The sequence below is a fragment of the Sprattus sprattus genome (assembly GCF_963457725.1).
Source record: "Sprattus sprattus genome assembly, chromosome: 3".
Classification (NCBI taxonomy): domain Eukaryota; kingdom Metazoa; phylum Chordata; class Actinopteri; order Clupeiformes; family Clupeidae; genus Sprattus; species Sprattus sprattus.
Genome location: NC_137922.1, coordinates 38,589,483 through 38,605,643, shown reverse-complemented (window position 1 = coordinate 38,605,643; position 16,161 = coordinate 38,589,483). Strand labels below are relative to the sequence as shown.

Here is a 16,161-nt window from a genome sequence, read left to right as displayed (position 1 = left end):
AACTGAAACTGACGGCACTGTACTACCTAGGTCTAGAGATATTCCCACAATTCCCAAGAGACATTTTAGAAAGGAATTTGTGGAAATGGAAAAAAAGTGACAAGACATCATCTACAGTGTTTTGTAGAATCTAGATGATCTCGTTAGTGACTGTGCTTGCGCTCTCCTGTTGTAGCTCCCTACACCATCATCACCTTCCCGTTCCTGTTTGCTGTGATGTTTGGAGACATGGGCCACGGGGTGCTGATGACTGCCGCCGCCCTGTACCTGGTCATCAGGGAGAGCCGTATCCTCTCCCAGAAGAGTGACAACGAGGTGGGTTCGCAACCGGGATGGGGGCTGCTCAGGCGGACAGAATTCACACTTGGCGAGCGAGTTAGCGGGCACGCTATTGCAGATACAAAGCCAATTTCAGGAAGATTTTCATGTTTAAAGTTGTGTCAAAGGCTATGTAAATGTTGAAATTATAAACCTAGTTGAAGTATCTGGAATGGCATCATTCTTAGGCTTTGAGAGCCATTCTTACTTGGCCTAAAAATAAACCTTGTTCATTTCAATGTTTACTTAAACTTCTCAAACATATAACTCAGTCACGACCACGTAGGCATGCAGGTGCAGAAGCATGGTTAACAAACTTTACTGCGGCAAGCTGAAGTTTTTTGGCCCAGTACCACGGACATTCCACATGTGTGTCTTCAATATTAAATCTCACATCAACCTTAATTTTTAATTCTTTGCACATTTCTCTCCGCAGATGTTCAACATGGTGTTTGCTGGTCGTTACATTATCCTGTTGATGGGAGTCTTCTCTGTTTACACTGGGCTCATCTATAACGACTGCTTCTCCAAGTCCCTCAACATGTTTGGGTCAGGCTGGAGTGTTAGGCCGATGTTTGGCCCCAAAGGAGCAAACTGGACGTATGTAAAGAAAAACTTCATAGCTTCATTGATACCTTCATCTATGAGTTATTGGACTGATCGATCAAAACATTACTTTTAAATGAAAAAAAAATGAAACAATCGGCCAATCTGTGTGCTCTACCCTGACTAAATGACAAGATTGTATATAACCTTACATTTTGTATTAATATATATTAATAAAATATTAATATATATTAATAAAATTGTTATATAAATATATCCATCCTGGTCTGGAGGTGAGCCTGTCTGGCTTGAACACATCTGCCCTCTTGCCCATTTGCAGGTTTGACACACTGGACGCAAACTCAGTCCTCCAGCTCGATCCAGCCGTAGAGGGTGTCTTTGGGGGCCCTTACCCAATGGGCATCGATCCTGTAAGTACCAGTCTGCAGATCCCACACCACCTGGCGTCATAGCCAAACGCAGGTCGGCCTGGCACAGAGAGGCCGTTGCCTCGTTAATGAGGGCCTGGTGTGTCATGCCCGATTGGCACTCAGTAATTAACAAACACAAATAAGCTTTATTTCTCTCTGGCTCTATTTACCTGGACAGAGTCAACTGCAGTTTATACGGCAAGCAGCTAAAACAGAGCTAGGGATAATTACAGTGGAAAATCTGACCCTTTTTCTCTGCGTTTCCTTGTTGCTTCTGCTCCGAAGATTTGGAACCTGGCCACCAACAAGTTGACCTTTCTGAACTCGTTTAAGATGAAGATGTCTGTCATCCTGGGGGTCATCCACATGGTGTTCGGGGTCTCGCTCAGCCTCTTCAACCACCTGTATGTAACGTATATCATCTGGGGAATATTTTCCTCTAGTGAATGATGTGTGTCTACTGTATGTTTCCAACTCATTACCAAAACCAAAATAAAATGGATTTTAAATGTACTTACTTACCTTACTTGACCTAACAAAATGTGATGTAACTTAACATAATAATATAAGATAATAACATAATAGGATGAGCTTTGAAGCCCTTAGTGTTTCTCTATCCAACCCTATGGTAGGGTTAGTAGTATATCCCTTGCTCTCTCTTTCAGGTACTTCAAGAAGCCTCTTAATATCTTCTTGGGCTTCATCCCAGAGATGATTTTCATGTGCAGTCTGTTTGGCTACCTCATCCTCCTAATCTTCTACAAGTGGACAGCCTATGATGCCCTGACCTCCAAAGATGCACCCAGCCTCCTCATTGCCTTCATCAACATGTGTCTGTTCAACTACAATGATCCCACCAATCTGCCTCTGTATCGAGGACAGGTAACTGCATTTACACACACACACACACACGCACGCACGCACGCACGCACGCACGCACACACACACACACACACACACACACACACACACACACACACACACACACAAAAAAACACACAATTGATAGTCTTATCTGCACATGCCTTATTTGATATAACAGTCAGATGCACATTATTTTCCTTTGAGTCATTTCCCTGTTTGTGTGTTTTGTGTGTGTGGATGTGTGTGTGTGTGGGTGTGTGTGTGTGTGTGTGTGTGTGTGTGTGTGTGTGTGTGTGTGTGTGTGTGTGTGTGTGTGTGTGTGTGTGTGTGTGTATATAGATGGGAATCCAAGTTTTGCTGGTGTTGATAGCTCTAGGCTGTGTTCCCTGCATGCTGGTGGTGAAGACATTGGTTATGCGTCGCCAGCACCTCTGGAAGACGCACCTGGTAAGTTCCTCTCTGCTCCGCCAAAGAATTCTGTAACCTTTTCTTTTTTTATTCTTTCTTCTGCTCAGAATTCTTCCCAGCCTCACCGCTGGAGACCAGCTGTGCCTGCTTGCTTTAGCTGAAGCTAGTCTCACATAGTGCTTTCATTTGAATTTGCGAAAAATTCACATTTGTTTTTTTTTACTAAGTAATGCTTTCAGAAATGCAAAAAAACATGCTGCATTGGACATTGTTGTTACCACTGAACTAATGTAATTGTATGTACATTGCATCTCCAGAAATGGCATTACTATAAATACATATACAAATTCATTTCTTCTCCCTGTGATGTAGACTCATGGATCTATGAGGCAAAGCTTTGGGTATACGCTAAAGTAAATGTATGTTGGTCTATGAGGCAAAGCTTTGTGTATAAGCTAAAGTAAATGTATGTTGGTCTATGAGGCAAAGCTTTGTGTAAACGCTAAAGTAAATGTATGTTGGTATATGAGGCAAAGCTTTGTGTAAACGCTAAAGTAAATGTATGTTGGTCTTGTTTGTTGATGCCATGTAGAGCCGCCATGAGCCACTGCAAAGTGAAACCCAATTGTTTTCCTTTGCTCTTGCTGTACACTAAATGTATATATGCTTGCTGTAGAATGGAAATAAGTAACATGCATGCATGATGTTTTAACTTTGATTTGAGTTATAGTCTTTGTTAAAAATGAACTGGCTTTGATGAGGCTCAATGCGGCACCTACCAAGTACTGTTGATATTGAAGAAGGAGGTGGCTGGACCTGGTTCTGAGGAGCTGGGGTGACTGCAGGTTTTATCTTGCTAATTGAAAAGCAATTAGGCTCAAGCTCAGCAGGCTACAATAGCATAATTGAATTGAATTGTGCACTGTCCATTTTTTCTTGTTTAGATTTATTTTAAATAGTAAAACTGCTAGCTAACTCACTAATGCTAGATAATCCAGATACTGTCTCTGAAAAGCTTGCTGCATTGAGCCTAGTAGACCTGGTTTAACCAGCAGATACCAGGACACCTCAGATCCAGCTTTGGCCACACCGTTAGTGCTTTGAGCTGAACAATGTATTTGGAAGGTGCCTCAGGGGGCGAACAACCATGTGGCTCACGGCGTGCTCTAAGCCAAAACAGAACTTGTGGATTTTGTATTTAGTCCCAGATGAGGGAAGCAGCCCCCGCTCTGAATCTAGAATCTTTAGAGCAGACAGGCACGACCTCACCCACCGGACTCACCCAACAGGGCACGCAGAAATTCGGAGGGGTGCGGGTCGGCAACGGTCCTACAGAGGACGAGGCGGAGATCATCGAGCACGACCAGCTCTCCCAGCACTCTGAGGAGGGAGATGAGGTGAGTGGCATCCAGGAGTGTGAATCGTTGCCATGGAGACCTGGTGCTGATGAGAGTGCGCCATCAAACCATCAAGCCATCACGCCGATTCTGTTCCCACACTTCCATCCTTCCATCTCCTTTTACATTGTCATTCTAATCACATTCAAAATCAGAAAAAAGACATGTTCGTTTGCTTTGACTTTTGGTAATAGTGGGGATGGGCTAGTTCTTCCAGACCGTGAACGAGGTTTGAGCTTTTTCACAATCAAGGTTCATTCACATGCAGAAGTCCACACATGCAAGTGAAAGGAGAGAAGTGTGATACCTGGACTTTCTGGTACCATCGTGTTGGAGCGAGGGAGAGGCCAAAGCCAAAGTCCACATAGAGGCTAGCAGCTTGCCTGACCCAAATGAAGGAACATTTTAGCTCGAGAGTACCTGTTAGTCAGTTTGACGGAACACGTTTGTGGGTACAGGAAAAACAGCTCAGTCAGTAGATGTATGGCTTTTTTCCGTTTATGCCTTCCACTTGCCCGTGAAGTGAGTGGTCCAGGCTGTGGGGTGAAGGGTGCGTGCACTCTGTGTGAGATGCCTCATCTGTTGCATCAGTCACTGAGGCTCTGCTGTGTCTCACGCCTAATGAGTCTGTCCACCCAGCCCTCATCAGAACAGCCTCCTCTTTTTGACAAATTAGCCATTAGGAAAGCACCACACCAAGGCAGGGTTAGATAAAGGTACACTTCATGTGTAAACATTCATTTTAATGGTCATTTATTTTGACATCTTCATTTTCCTCATAGTTTTATTACCTTCATTATCACTGCCTCTTCGAGACCTCGGTGCCAATCAGTCCACGTTTGCCAACTCACTTCAGGCTGTTTTGGATGTTGAGCAAGCGGGAGTGAGGGGTTGGGTTGAGGGAAGAGGGAGAGAGACAGAGAGAGAGAGAGAGATGGAGTGACAGGGAGAGATAAGAAAATGGTTTTTCCATTTCACGTTCAGTGGAGAGTGATGTAAACAGTGCAGGAACTCCACACCGGGGCTCATTTCTCTGTAAACACCCATGGCGATGGAATCTGGAAAATATTTTCGTCTGTCTTACTCATAGACGAAGGGGTGCCTGTGTGCGGAGGAGGCAGGGGAAGCCTCGAGTCGTGCCCGGGGGCCTTGTTTGTTATGGTTACCAAACCAGCCTTCTTTAGTGGGTTTGTTTGACAGCTAAAAATGCTCAGCTGCTCCATCACTGTCACCTTATTGACAACAGGAGCAGATCTGGCAACGGCTGAAACAGATGTATCATCTGAACCATTGGCAAGGCTGATCCCCTGGAATCCCCAGAAATACATAGAATAATAAAGAACACTGCCCCGTTTGAGGAGCTCACTTGTGAAATACATCTAATAGTTTATTTTTTAATCGAGTTGGTTGGCGTGTTCTCAAGGGGCATCAAGTTTAGCGCACTAAAGAAGCTGCCAAGAAGTAAAGGTGTGTTTTAATAAAAAAAAAAAGGTCTATCAATGTGATTAGGGCAGGAAACTCCCACTCACTCCCTGTACTTCACTGTTGTCATGGCAACAACACTTTCTGGATACTAACACAAATCCTTTAACTTTCTTTGATTTCAAGCACCTTGACGAAGAACCGGTAAGTCAGATATGCATGTTCATGAAATGTGCATGGATTTGTTGAAGTTTGTGTGTGTGTGTGTGTGTGTGTGTGTGTGTGTGTTTGTATGTGTATCTGTGTGTGTGTGTCCTTCTGTGTATGTGTGTATCTGTGTGTGATTGTGTTTGTGAAGGATTAGCGTTGCCGTCAGTAGAAAACAGTGCAATGCAGTCACATTCAGGGGACATGAATTTTGCCTGCAAAAGGCAATAGCTGAATCATGGGAGTTGGCAAGCCTGGTTACTCCAGGATGATTGAAATGGGTAATTATGTGACATAAATCATGTGTGGATAAGCCCAGCTACCTTGTACAGACTCATGTTGAAGTTGTATTCAGTCGCTCAGGGTTCCTGTGATTGTTGGAATTGAACCTCACAATGCAAATTCCTCAGGAATACTCGTTACTACGCTCCGAACTCTCACAGTGTGTGTGACGTCTGTGTTCATGGCCATAATACTGCTGCCTGCACTCTGTGTAGAACAATGTGGGCATGATCTCACTGTTTTTCCATAGTTCACACACACACGCACACACTCACACACACACACACGCGCACACACGCACACACACACACAAACACAATGTGTCATACACATACAAACTCACTCTAATGCGTTGTGCAGTTCATGAGACAAAGGGCTGAGATGGAAAGGGGAAACCTGTGTTCTGCCAAACTAAATCTGAAACACAGATTCACACACACACACACACACACACACACACACACACACACACACACACACACACACACACACACACACACACACACACACACACACAGACACACACACACAGATGTTTGATATGTTTACATAACTTGTGAGGCGATACATGAGGGTTGTAAGCCATTACCTTGAGCCAGGATTGTCATGACTCGTTATCGCTGGGGTCAAGGCCTGAACAGGAAGGCAAGCGCGACCCTGTGTTAAGAGTACTATTGTTTTCACCTCTAATGAGGCACATTAGACATCACTCTGCTGATAGGCTCTCACAAGGAAGGCTTCAATGGAAAGAACAAGTGCGGCAAAGAAAGAGACCGACCTCTCTTTCTCTTTCCATGTGCTATTTTTCCCCTCTCTCTCTCTCTCATTTCCTCCTCTTGGCAGTTTGACTTTGGGGATGTAGCAGTGATTCAGGCCATCCACACTATAGAGTACTGCCTGGGCTGCATCTCCAACACAGCGTCCTACCTGCGTCTCTGGGCTCTCAGTCTGGCCCATGCCCGTAAGCTTCACACACACACACAGACACACACACACACACACACACACACACACACACACACACACACACACACACACACACACACACACACACACACACACACACTCACACACACACACACACACACAAACACACACACACACACACACACACACACACACTCACACACACACCAACAACAAGAAATACAGAGATACACTTTAAAGGCACCCAGTGCAACTTTCGAGGCTTACAAATAAACATTCAATTTCTAGTCTTTTTTACACGTAGTAAGTTTCAATAACTCCATACCATTACATACCGACATTCAAGCAGAAAAGATGAGACGTCGTTGTGTGGTGAGAACTGATAGAAAATCGATAACAACAACAATCGCCGCCATTTTCTTTATTTTTTGTAACCTACAATAAATAAAGCAGGCTTCCAGTCAATGGAAAAATGGCTTCTCCCCACCGGTGATTGTTGTTGTTTACGATTTTCTATCAGTTCTCACCACACAACGACGTCTCATCTTTGCTCCTTGAATGTCGATATGTAATGGTATGGAGTTGGTATGGAAACGTACTACGTGTAAAAAAGACTAGAAATTGAATGTTTATTTTTCATTGAATGTTTACATAAAGTTGCACTGGGTGCCTTTAAATAATACAAAACAACCTTGCTTACAATGTTCTTCTAGGCCCTCCTGGTCTATACTTGTACACATAATAACCCGTCCACATACTCACAGTTTTGTGCACAAACACGTACATATACACATTATGCAGCTAAGTTCAGTTTCTCACACAGGATCACACACACATACACACCCACAAGCCCTCAAATACATACGAATACAGAAGCACCTGTTCCTGTAGTTCCTGTAAACAACATAAATGAGCAATTATACCTTTAATCTCCGCTCCTTTTCCCTGCACCCTTTCTAACTATACTTTCCGCCTTTTCTCTCAGAGCTTTCGGAGGTGCTGTGGGGCATGGTGATGCATCTGGGTCTCTCCTCACGCAGTGGGGGTGGATTCTTTGCCCTGACAATCATTTTCTCCGCCTTTGCCACCCTCACCGTGTGTATCCTGCTCATCATGGAGGGGCTCTCTGCATTCCTGCATGCTCTACGTCTGCACTGGTAAGCACGCACACACACACACTGTCTGCCTTCTTTCATCTGCTAGTCCTCCTCTGGTAAATAGACAGGGTGGAGGTACCAGGTACCACAATCTGCACAGGGTGTACCGTGCTGAGGGCCTGAGATTTTAAGACCTACACCCAAACAGACATACAATAAATCACAAGTGGATGCCATTGTTATTTGGCAATATTAACAACTACGTCTTACCACAATATGACACAACACCTCAGTGTTGGGAAATACTCACTCAAAGCAACATATTTGGTACAGCTTAGAAGAAGGTTCTGCCACACACGGAGTCAGACAACTGTCACCTCCGAAATAGATGATCTGTAATAAGGCAAGGTTTGTGCTCGTACATGCGCACCTGTGAGAGATAAGCTTTCTGGAAAAACACCTGGAGCTTGGGAGGCAGATGTGCGCTGGAAGCGTCTCTGGGGATTGTGTAATAGAGAGCAAGTGATTAAATAAGGGCTGGAGTTTGCCTGTCTGGCACTGGCTAGTACCCAGTGCGCGTACGTGCACGCATGTGTGTGTGCATCGGTGTGTGTGTTAGAGTTTTGTGTATGTTTTCCCCTGTGGTTTGAGTGTTTATATTCGTAGACTTTCCCTTACGGACAGACGCATGAACACACACACACACATATTCAAACACAAAAAAAACAGGCATCTGCGCACACAAACACACATTGGGCTAATAAACAAGTTACATCATAGAGTACATCTGATGTGACGGGTGCTCTGTTTGGTCACAGTGCGATGCCCGGACTGAAAGGACTCTGTGTCTGGTGCCAGGCAAGTTTGTCAACCCCAAGTGATTTGCCATTGCCACTACAAGCTGCCTGGCTGCTCCTGCCTGCTGTTTACAGCAGGTTTACCCGGGGGTGAATTTGTTCCTACAGCCTGTCAGTAAACAACCTCCCTTCCATCTTTTTGAAGTGAAAACTCACAAAGAGAGCTCAAGTTTCCGCCCCGCCTCAGTCTCCAAACATGATACCCGCACAAGACGGTGGAAAAAGAGGAAGGTGTGTGACAGGCCGTCAGGCTAATGAGAAATGGGATATCGGAGAAAGTGAGCAACGTGAAGAGATCTTCCTGCTGTGGAAAAAAAAGAAGACAAAAAGAAAATGCATCAAAGAGCAAAGTTGTTGCTCGGGATTGGAGAGTTCATGTTTTTCTAGAAAACACTGGCTCTTCAGGGAGGGAAATGCAGAGAATGGGTGCCTGGCTGGAGGAAGGGGAAGTGACCTCGGAGGAGCCCCTGGTGGTGCATTGTGCTACCCGGGGAAGCAGGCTGATTCAGAGCCCCGCGATGCGTGCTCCTCCCTGGGGTCTCCCTCCGGGACACTCCCCCTCCCCGCGGCTCTCCCTCCACAGCGCCACATCAGTGGAAACTATGAACCAGTCGCTCGTCTCACCCATGACCTTCACTCTTGACACACTGATGTGATCGTTGATCACAGACACACAAACGCATACACACACTCACATATACACACTCTCTCCCCCTCTCTGTATTTCTCCAACACACATACTAGCGCACACTGTTTCACGCTATGATACACATACGTGAAGGACGCAATGTGTCCTTTTCCTTCATTCCTCCTCTCTGACTGTGGAAAGATAAATGCGAATCCCTTTTTTTCCCCTTCAGCCTCCACCTCTTGTTTAAACCTCTCTCTCTCTCGTCAGTTAAATATTTGCCAGAGCACTGAGACATTCCACTGTTCTTAACATGTTTCCTTCACTCACTCACTCACACACACACACACACGTACAGGGACACACAAAAACGTGTACACACACACACACACACACACATGCACGCACGCACTGTGCTTACAGATGGTAGCATGATCCTGTTTCTTGTCAATTCATGTTACGACAGCCATGCGGATGAGGGTGAATTCACACTTATAAAAACACATGATGGAAACGTACACTCGACTGACACCTGATGAGTCCATGACCTCCCTGCTGGGTGCAGTAAGTGTATCGCAGGACGGGAGTGGCTCTCTCAAAACTAACTGAGGCAGACACTGTGCACTTAAATAGAACACTCACAACTAACAAAACTGCTCAAAGTGCCCATTATGTCGCCACGGGAAGGTAAACACTTGTTCTCCCCTGACCTGCTCACTCCTCATGGGCATCCTTTTCAGAACAGCCCTGCTGAGATCTTTAGAGACAAATGCTCTGCCTGCCTCCTGTCGATACCTGTAGGAGTGAAAGCACCCATGTGGCAAGCAGTGTCGTGCAAAAGTTTAGGGACGGTGTGAATTCGTACAGAAAGCGTGGAAAATATCTGCAAGGTGCTTTTCCATCCGTCACTTGGGCCTCTTCTATTCCTGTCACCTGGCAGGAAGGGAGACTAACCTGGGTCAGCACGCACGTCACTTCCAGAAGGCCATCCAAACCTGTAAATGTTAAAGTTGTCTAAGCACTCTGTATTAATGGGAGTTAGAGCCGGTATGCCTGTCTGTGTATCAATGCGGTGAGGCAGAATTTTTATGTGTGTGCGTGTGTTGGAGGTTTTTGTTTATCTGTGATCAGGCATCTGGCCATTTACTGGCCAAGCACAAGGAATCGCCGCTCGTAAACTCTGTATTGCGAATTAAAGGGGGGCAAGATTCCTAAATATGGAAATGAAAAAGTTTCTACTGGAGCGCCGCTTCAATCCAGCATGCATTCCGATGTGCCCTTCAAGGTCTATTCATGGAACCTTTTTGAGGGAATTGCTTTTGTCACGATAACAAGCTTGTTTATTTAGATGTTGGCGTTCTGCAGCGAAAGCTATCACAAACGTTGGTGCCCTTAAGTGACGATCTCCTCTTCTTCTTCTTTTTCTGTGGCCAGGGTGGAGTTCCAGAATAAATTCTACAAAGGACAGGGCTTCAAGTTCGTCCCATTCTCCTTTGAGAGCATCCTGGACGGGCGCTTTGATGAATGAGGAGCCCTTGCCCTGGAGAATATCAACTGTCCCAGCAGACGTCTCTGCATGCTCTCCCAGCCAGCCGTCCTGTGGTGTGACCAGTGGAGCCTCTACTCTTGTGAAATGTGTTGGTGTGTGTGTATGTGTGTGTGTGTGTGTGTGTGTGTGTGTCTGTGTGGGTGAGTGTGGGTGTGGGTGTGTGTGAGTGTGGGTTGTGCATGCTCTCTGTAGTTCTGAGTTGTTCACTGTAACCCTTGACCTGCAGACACACTGCTGTCAGCCATTTTGTCAGTGTACTGTGATCTCTCCTTCTGATCCCTCCCTCGTAGATGCACATGCTGGAAAGTGTGTGGTGAAATAGTTGGCAGGGGATTTAAATTTTAAGCAGGCATGCAGGGAAAAATGTATAGTTCTAACATGACCCTGTCCAGGGTTGAGCCACCACAGAAAATACCAAGGATGCTTCAGATAATTCCTCACTCCCATAAACACCAAATCAGTAACTCACCCATCATATGCCATTGCTGTGGGATCCACCATCTTGAAAGGCCAGGCAGGGTGTGGTACAGCACCTCACTAGTCTGCTCACTTAAGGCTAGCGTTAGCCTTGGCAGGGGGGGGGATCATGTTGTTCTGCAACCATGCTGTGCTTTGGTCCTGGTCTTCCCCGATCTGAGCTGTGGAAAACCGGGTGATTCATACGGCTGTAAGGGACAACAGATGGATCGGAGGAGGCTGAGTCAGAGTGCTAGTAGACGGATGAGGCAATCCACTCTATGGAGGTGTGCCACCAGTGTCTATCCTTTGACACCAAACTGAGGGGGAAAGAGTGGCCAGTAACATGTTTGGGATGACAGGGATTTCTCCTGATTCTGTTTTTCCTGTTGCTCTTTGCCATTGTCATTCTTCACAGGCTGTTACTGTTGGACAGATGAACAGCTGAGAGGGGGGAAATGAAAGCAGATGTTTCCTTTGTCAAAGGTATTACCTAATTGCAATGGAGTGTGGTGCCTGCGCATGTCTGTGAGAGGATCTAGATAACATGTTGTGTTGGGGCAGGATAACTGGCAGGATTGAAGTAATGCACACCTGCCTAACTCTGAAAGGAGCAAGCCTGACCTGTAGCTGTTTTCCAAAATACCCGCAATGCCGTTCAGATTGCAAAGAATTTCTTCTTATCTCTAACAGCACCCTCTAGTGAGCTCTTTCGGCACAGACCTGATATTCCAGACAGCAGCTTAGTCTGGGCGGAGTTGGGCCAGATCAGGGCCAGATCCGGCCCAGAGGCAGACGTTCTTTAGCCATGCTAGCTATTCTCTGCCAAACCGGGTTCCCCAGTGGTTAGCTTAAAATAATGATACATGGGGCAATTGTTTGAGCAATGGTGCCAGGCAATCACAGAACTGGTTCCTAGTGTTCCAGTTGGTTGATTGCAAAAGGTTGCCCACGGCTGATTAAAGTTCAGTATCAGTGGGAAAGTGTGCAAACAATATTCTCAGCAGCATTGCTCATACAGTTGCCCTGGCGATCATCCCCTTTAGATGTTGTGGAAACAGATAAACATATTGCACAATACAGCGGATAATGATGAAGTGTGCATACCAGAGTCCTTTACTTCACAAACACATATTGCCATGAAAAGACACTCATCTCACCCCATCATATCGAGCATGCAACACTGCACAAATTATCCCGATTGTGCAATGGCCCTGAATATCACAAATATTCCAGGGAGAGTCAGGAGATGGTGTTCCATAACAAATTGTTGTGCTGTACACCTAGATAGGAAATTGTGGTTTGCTGTGGTTTTGTGCCGTTGTCAATAAAAACACATATCTCTGTGTGAACTCGTGTGGTAGGCCTCAGTCTGCTGAGTCATGATAAATGTGGTTGTATTTCAAGTCATCGCTAACATGGAAATGGGTTTTTGTCACTGTTGTTACAGCAGGTGTGTGTGTGTGTGTTAGTCGTTCCCAATGGGAGCCTCCCTTTAAATGGAAGATATTGTGACTACTCTGACTCTGGTCTCCACTCTGTTGTATGGTGTGTGTGTGTTGCTCTGCCCTTGTGAATCACAAAGTGTTTGTGAACCTTCTCAATAAAGTACAGCTGCTGGGACAGTATTTGGCTTCGTACCTTTCTCCTAAAGCCACTGTGGCACTATCATAATTCACATTCACAATACAAAACAATCAAATGGTCAATCAGGTACAATACAATTCAGAGGTTAAAGATAAGATAATAAATAAATCCAATGCAGGGGTTAACAATGGAGCGCCTCATCGACTCAATCTTACGGTACAAATCGATGTTGAGATCATCATCAGTGAATCTGGGGGATTTCTGTGTTGCATGTTGGAGGACAGAAATATAGAATAGAATAGAGTATGAGCTCAAGAAGTAGACACACTAGTATGCATCAAACTGTGACATTCCAACTGAATGGCTAATGTCCAATATTCTGGAAATGTCATCAGAAGTCCTGCTGTCATTGTCCCGCCATTGTCCTGGAATTGGCTTGGTGAGTTTAGTTAATACACCCCGTGGCTTCCTGTAACCTGAATCAAACCTGGTTCCTCTCTGTGGCCGGACGAGGTCTCTCCGTCCCTTTGGACAAGACCACAGGAACTGATAACAGGCCCCCTGTTGTTCTGGTGTTGTGTCTGAGAGGCCACGGTGAAAATGGACAGAGGTGACAAGACTGCAAATTGTACTGCGCACGGCTTTATCTCTTTGACGCAGGAAGGGAAGTCTCGATCCAGTATCAGCTCTGGTGTTGGAACCCGGTGCGGTCTTGTTTTGTTGTAACACCTTCCGTTGTACTGATTTCCACTAGGAGGTGAAGCACAAGTTCCATTGTGTGAGGGGGGAACACTGGGAACAACCCAGTCCTTTAATCTCTCTGGGGACTGAGACTCGCTGCCAATTACACCTAAACAATCATGCATGCATGCATACACACCACACGCACACACACACACACACATGCACATATGCACAAGCACACACACACGAATGCACACGCACACATGCATTCCAATTCCCACCAGCCACTAAACACAGGGGAGGATGCAACATGTGCCTGAAGGATTGATGAGAACTCCAGTCTCAGTATCTGTCTGTTTCATGTCCTCTGATGGTACTGTAGGTCAAATGGTAGAGAAATGCTTGAACAAAGGTGCGAACAACACAGAGGTTATGTATTCAGTACCCAGGGAGCCACATACTAATGAAAATGTACTATATCTGCACTAAACTAAAAGAGAATATAAACTATAAACTTTCATATAATGGCTGTCACTTAATGTTTCCTGTGTGTGGTGAATGGTGTAATCTGTAGCTTAGTAATGGTTAACTCCTTCTCACCCGTTGAACCTGTGCGCCCACAATCTCAAATGGACCAGCAAATGAGGATATCCCTGGAACTGTAATTTACCTTCCTGTTGCCCAGCAAAAACAAATACACACATGCACTCTGCCTGGCACTAGGAGGGAGGGTTACCCTGTTCTACATCTTACCTAAACACAACACAAATTCCTGTGCAGGTCGGTGCAAGTCCCAGCCCACAACTGGAAATCCTTTTTTCCTGAACAATTTAATGAAAAACAGATTCTAGTTTGAGGGCATGACTGTAACAACAAATTAAAATCTCTCTCATCTCTCTCTATATATCAGTTTTGTGAACAAAGGATCCAGGAATAAACCTGACAAGAACCATTTACAGGTGAAGAGTGCTGTATAGAATGGATTAGCAAAGAAAAGACATTTGATTTTTAAAGCCGACCATACTGATTCATTTTAGATTTTGTGAATAGTTGGAATAAAGAAAAAAAGAAAAAGAAATTCAAGGTAGGTCCACTGACATATACCTAGCATATACCTAGTTTCATCACTTTCATCTATACTGAACATACATTTTGAGATGTGAAATCTTTAAAATGCAGTGGGAACATGGCCTTAGACAACTTTTGTCCTTTATTTATACAAGGTTAAACAAAACGTTAAGTGTTCACGATCTGTATCATATTTGTAGTGTTTTTTTGCCTTCCAAGGCTTACCTGACTTCAGCTCCCTGTCATATTAAGGAGTAGGGCTCACTCTGCTGGAAATAGTTGCAGTTTCTCCTCAGGAGGGCTAAAGACAAGGATACTGGCCCTTCCAGACTATGGACATAAGACTTTGTTACTGATAAAAAAGGCTGGTGTCTCTTTTGAATAGAACACATCTGTGTGAAGATAGGTGGAAAGACTAGGGTACAATTTTATTTTGGTCACATGTTCAGTCTTGAAATTGTTAATGTCTTGTAGCACATGATACTTACAAGATCCCATGATACATACAAGATTGTATATACATGATACATATTTGATGGTATATACATGAAACATGATACATATACAAGAGTGGATACAAATTGCTCCACAAGTTTGAGAATTACAGTTTTCTGCATTGGTCAGTTGCCTACACAAATGTATACCAAATATACAATGTGGTAACATTGGTGCATACTGTTGCCTTCAAGCGCCACCAGGTGGCAGCAGCAACGGTTGGTAATGTAGCTGTCGGTTTCAGTAAAGGCTACAGAAAGTTTGCGGAGTCTACTGTAGTCTATCCTTTCGAGATATGGAGTGAGTCTATTATGAGTAACCACAAATAATATTAGCCAGTGCAGGCATATACATTTTAATGGGGGCGGATTGCAACGACATTGCATAAATGTGATATTAATATAGTCTTATACAATTACTATAAACTTAATTTGTAAATCCACTTTCATGCAAAATAAATATATAATAGAAAACATCAAACTGTTGGACAGACACCTTAGGGAACAGGACCTATTCAGTCAGAGACAACTGTAAAATATAAAAATCTTTGCATTCTTTACCAGACGATCAAGGAAGAACGGTATGTTCATCCCCATTATAGTGTTTGTATTTTGCCTGTCGTGCAGTTGGCTTAAAGAACAGGCCTACAGACAGTTTCGCGAAGCGTTTTATCAAGTTGTAAGCTAGTTTAGCCCAAATTATACTAATTGGACTCTCACTTGCACATCATGTGAGCAACTGATACTACTTAGTTTGTTTCAATTTGGAACGTTCTATTGGTTCTGCCTGAAAGGGCTGTGGGTAGGCCTATTCTGATTGGATGTTTGTCTGAGAACTCGAGATGCTTCCTGTTTCCCACCACCGACCTAACGCATTTCTCTTTGGAGAAGTTGTATTTTCGTTTCGTATAATAAATTAAATTGGCAAATACTAACAAA

At 44.5% G+C, this 16,161-nt stretch overlaps 1 protein-coding gene across 11 annotated transcripts in view; it reads left to right on the top strand.

Moving 5' to 3' along the window:
* Nucleotides 1-10,912, top strand: part of atp6v0a1b (ATPase H+ transporting V0 subunit a1b) — a gene marked incomplete at both ends in the record, with an annotated part of 17,924 nt that extends 7,012 nt beyond the window's left edge. For 6 of the 11 annotated variants that reach the window (XM_080834262.1, XM_080834260.1, XM_080834253.1 and 3 more), the window contains 10 exons: nucleotides 176-315; nucleotides 755-918; nucleotides 1,205-1,295; nucleotides 1,581-1,699; nucleotides 1,961-2,177; nucleotides 2,499-2,606; nucleotides 3,857-3,964; nucleotides 6,719-6,836; nucleotides 7,788-7,959; nucleotides 10,819-10,912. In XM_080834262.1, coding sequence (XP_080690388.1) covers nucleotides 176-315; nucleotides 755-918; nucleotides 1,205-1,295; nucleotides 1,581-1,699; nucleotides 1,961-2,177; nucleotides 2,499-2,606; nucleotides 3,857-3,964; nucleotides 6,719-6,836; nucleotides 7,788-7,959; nucleotides 10,819-10,912 — 1,331 coding nt within the window. Of the gene's footprint in view, nucleotides 1-175; nucleotides 316-754; nucleotides 919-1,204; nucleotides 1,296-1,580; nucleotides 1,700-1,960; nucleotides 2,178-2,498; nucleotides 2,607-3,769; nucleotides 3,965-5,572; nucleotides 5,591-6,718; nucleotides 6,837-7,787; nucleotides 7,960-10,818 lie in introns of all 11 variants that reach the window. The other 5 variants (XM_080834261.1, XM_080834259.1, XM_080834258.1 and 2 more) reach the window with 4 other exon arrangements.
* Between the last annotated feature and the right edge of the window lie 5,249 nt (nucleotides 10,913-16,161).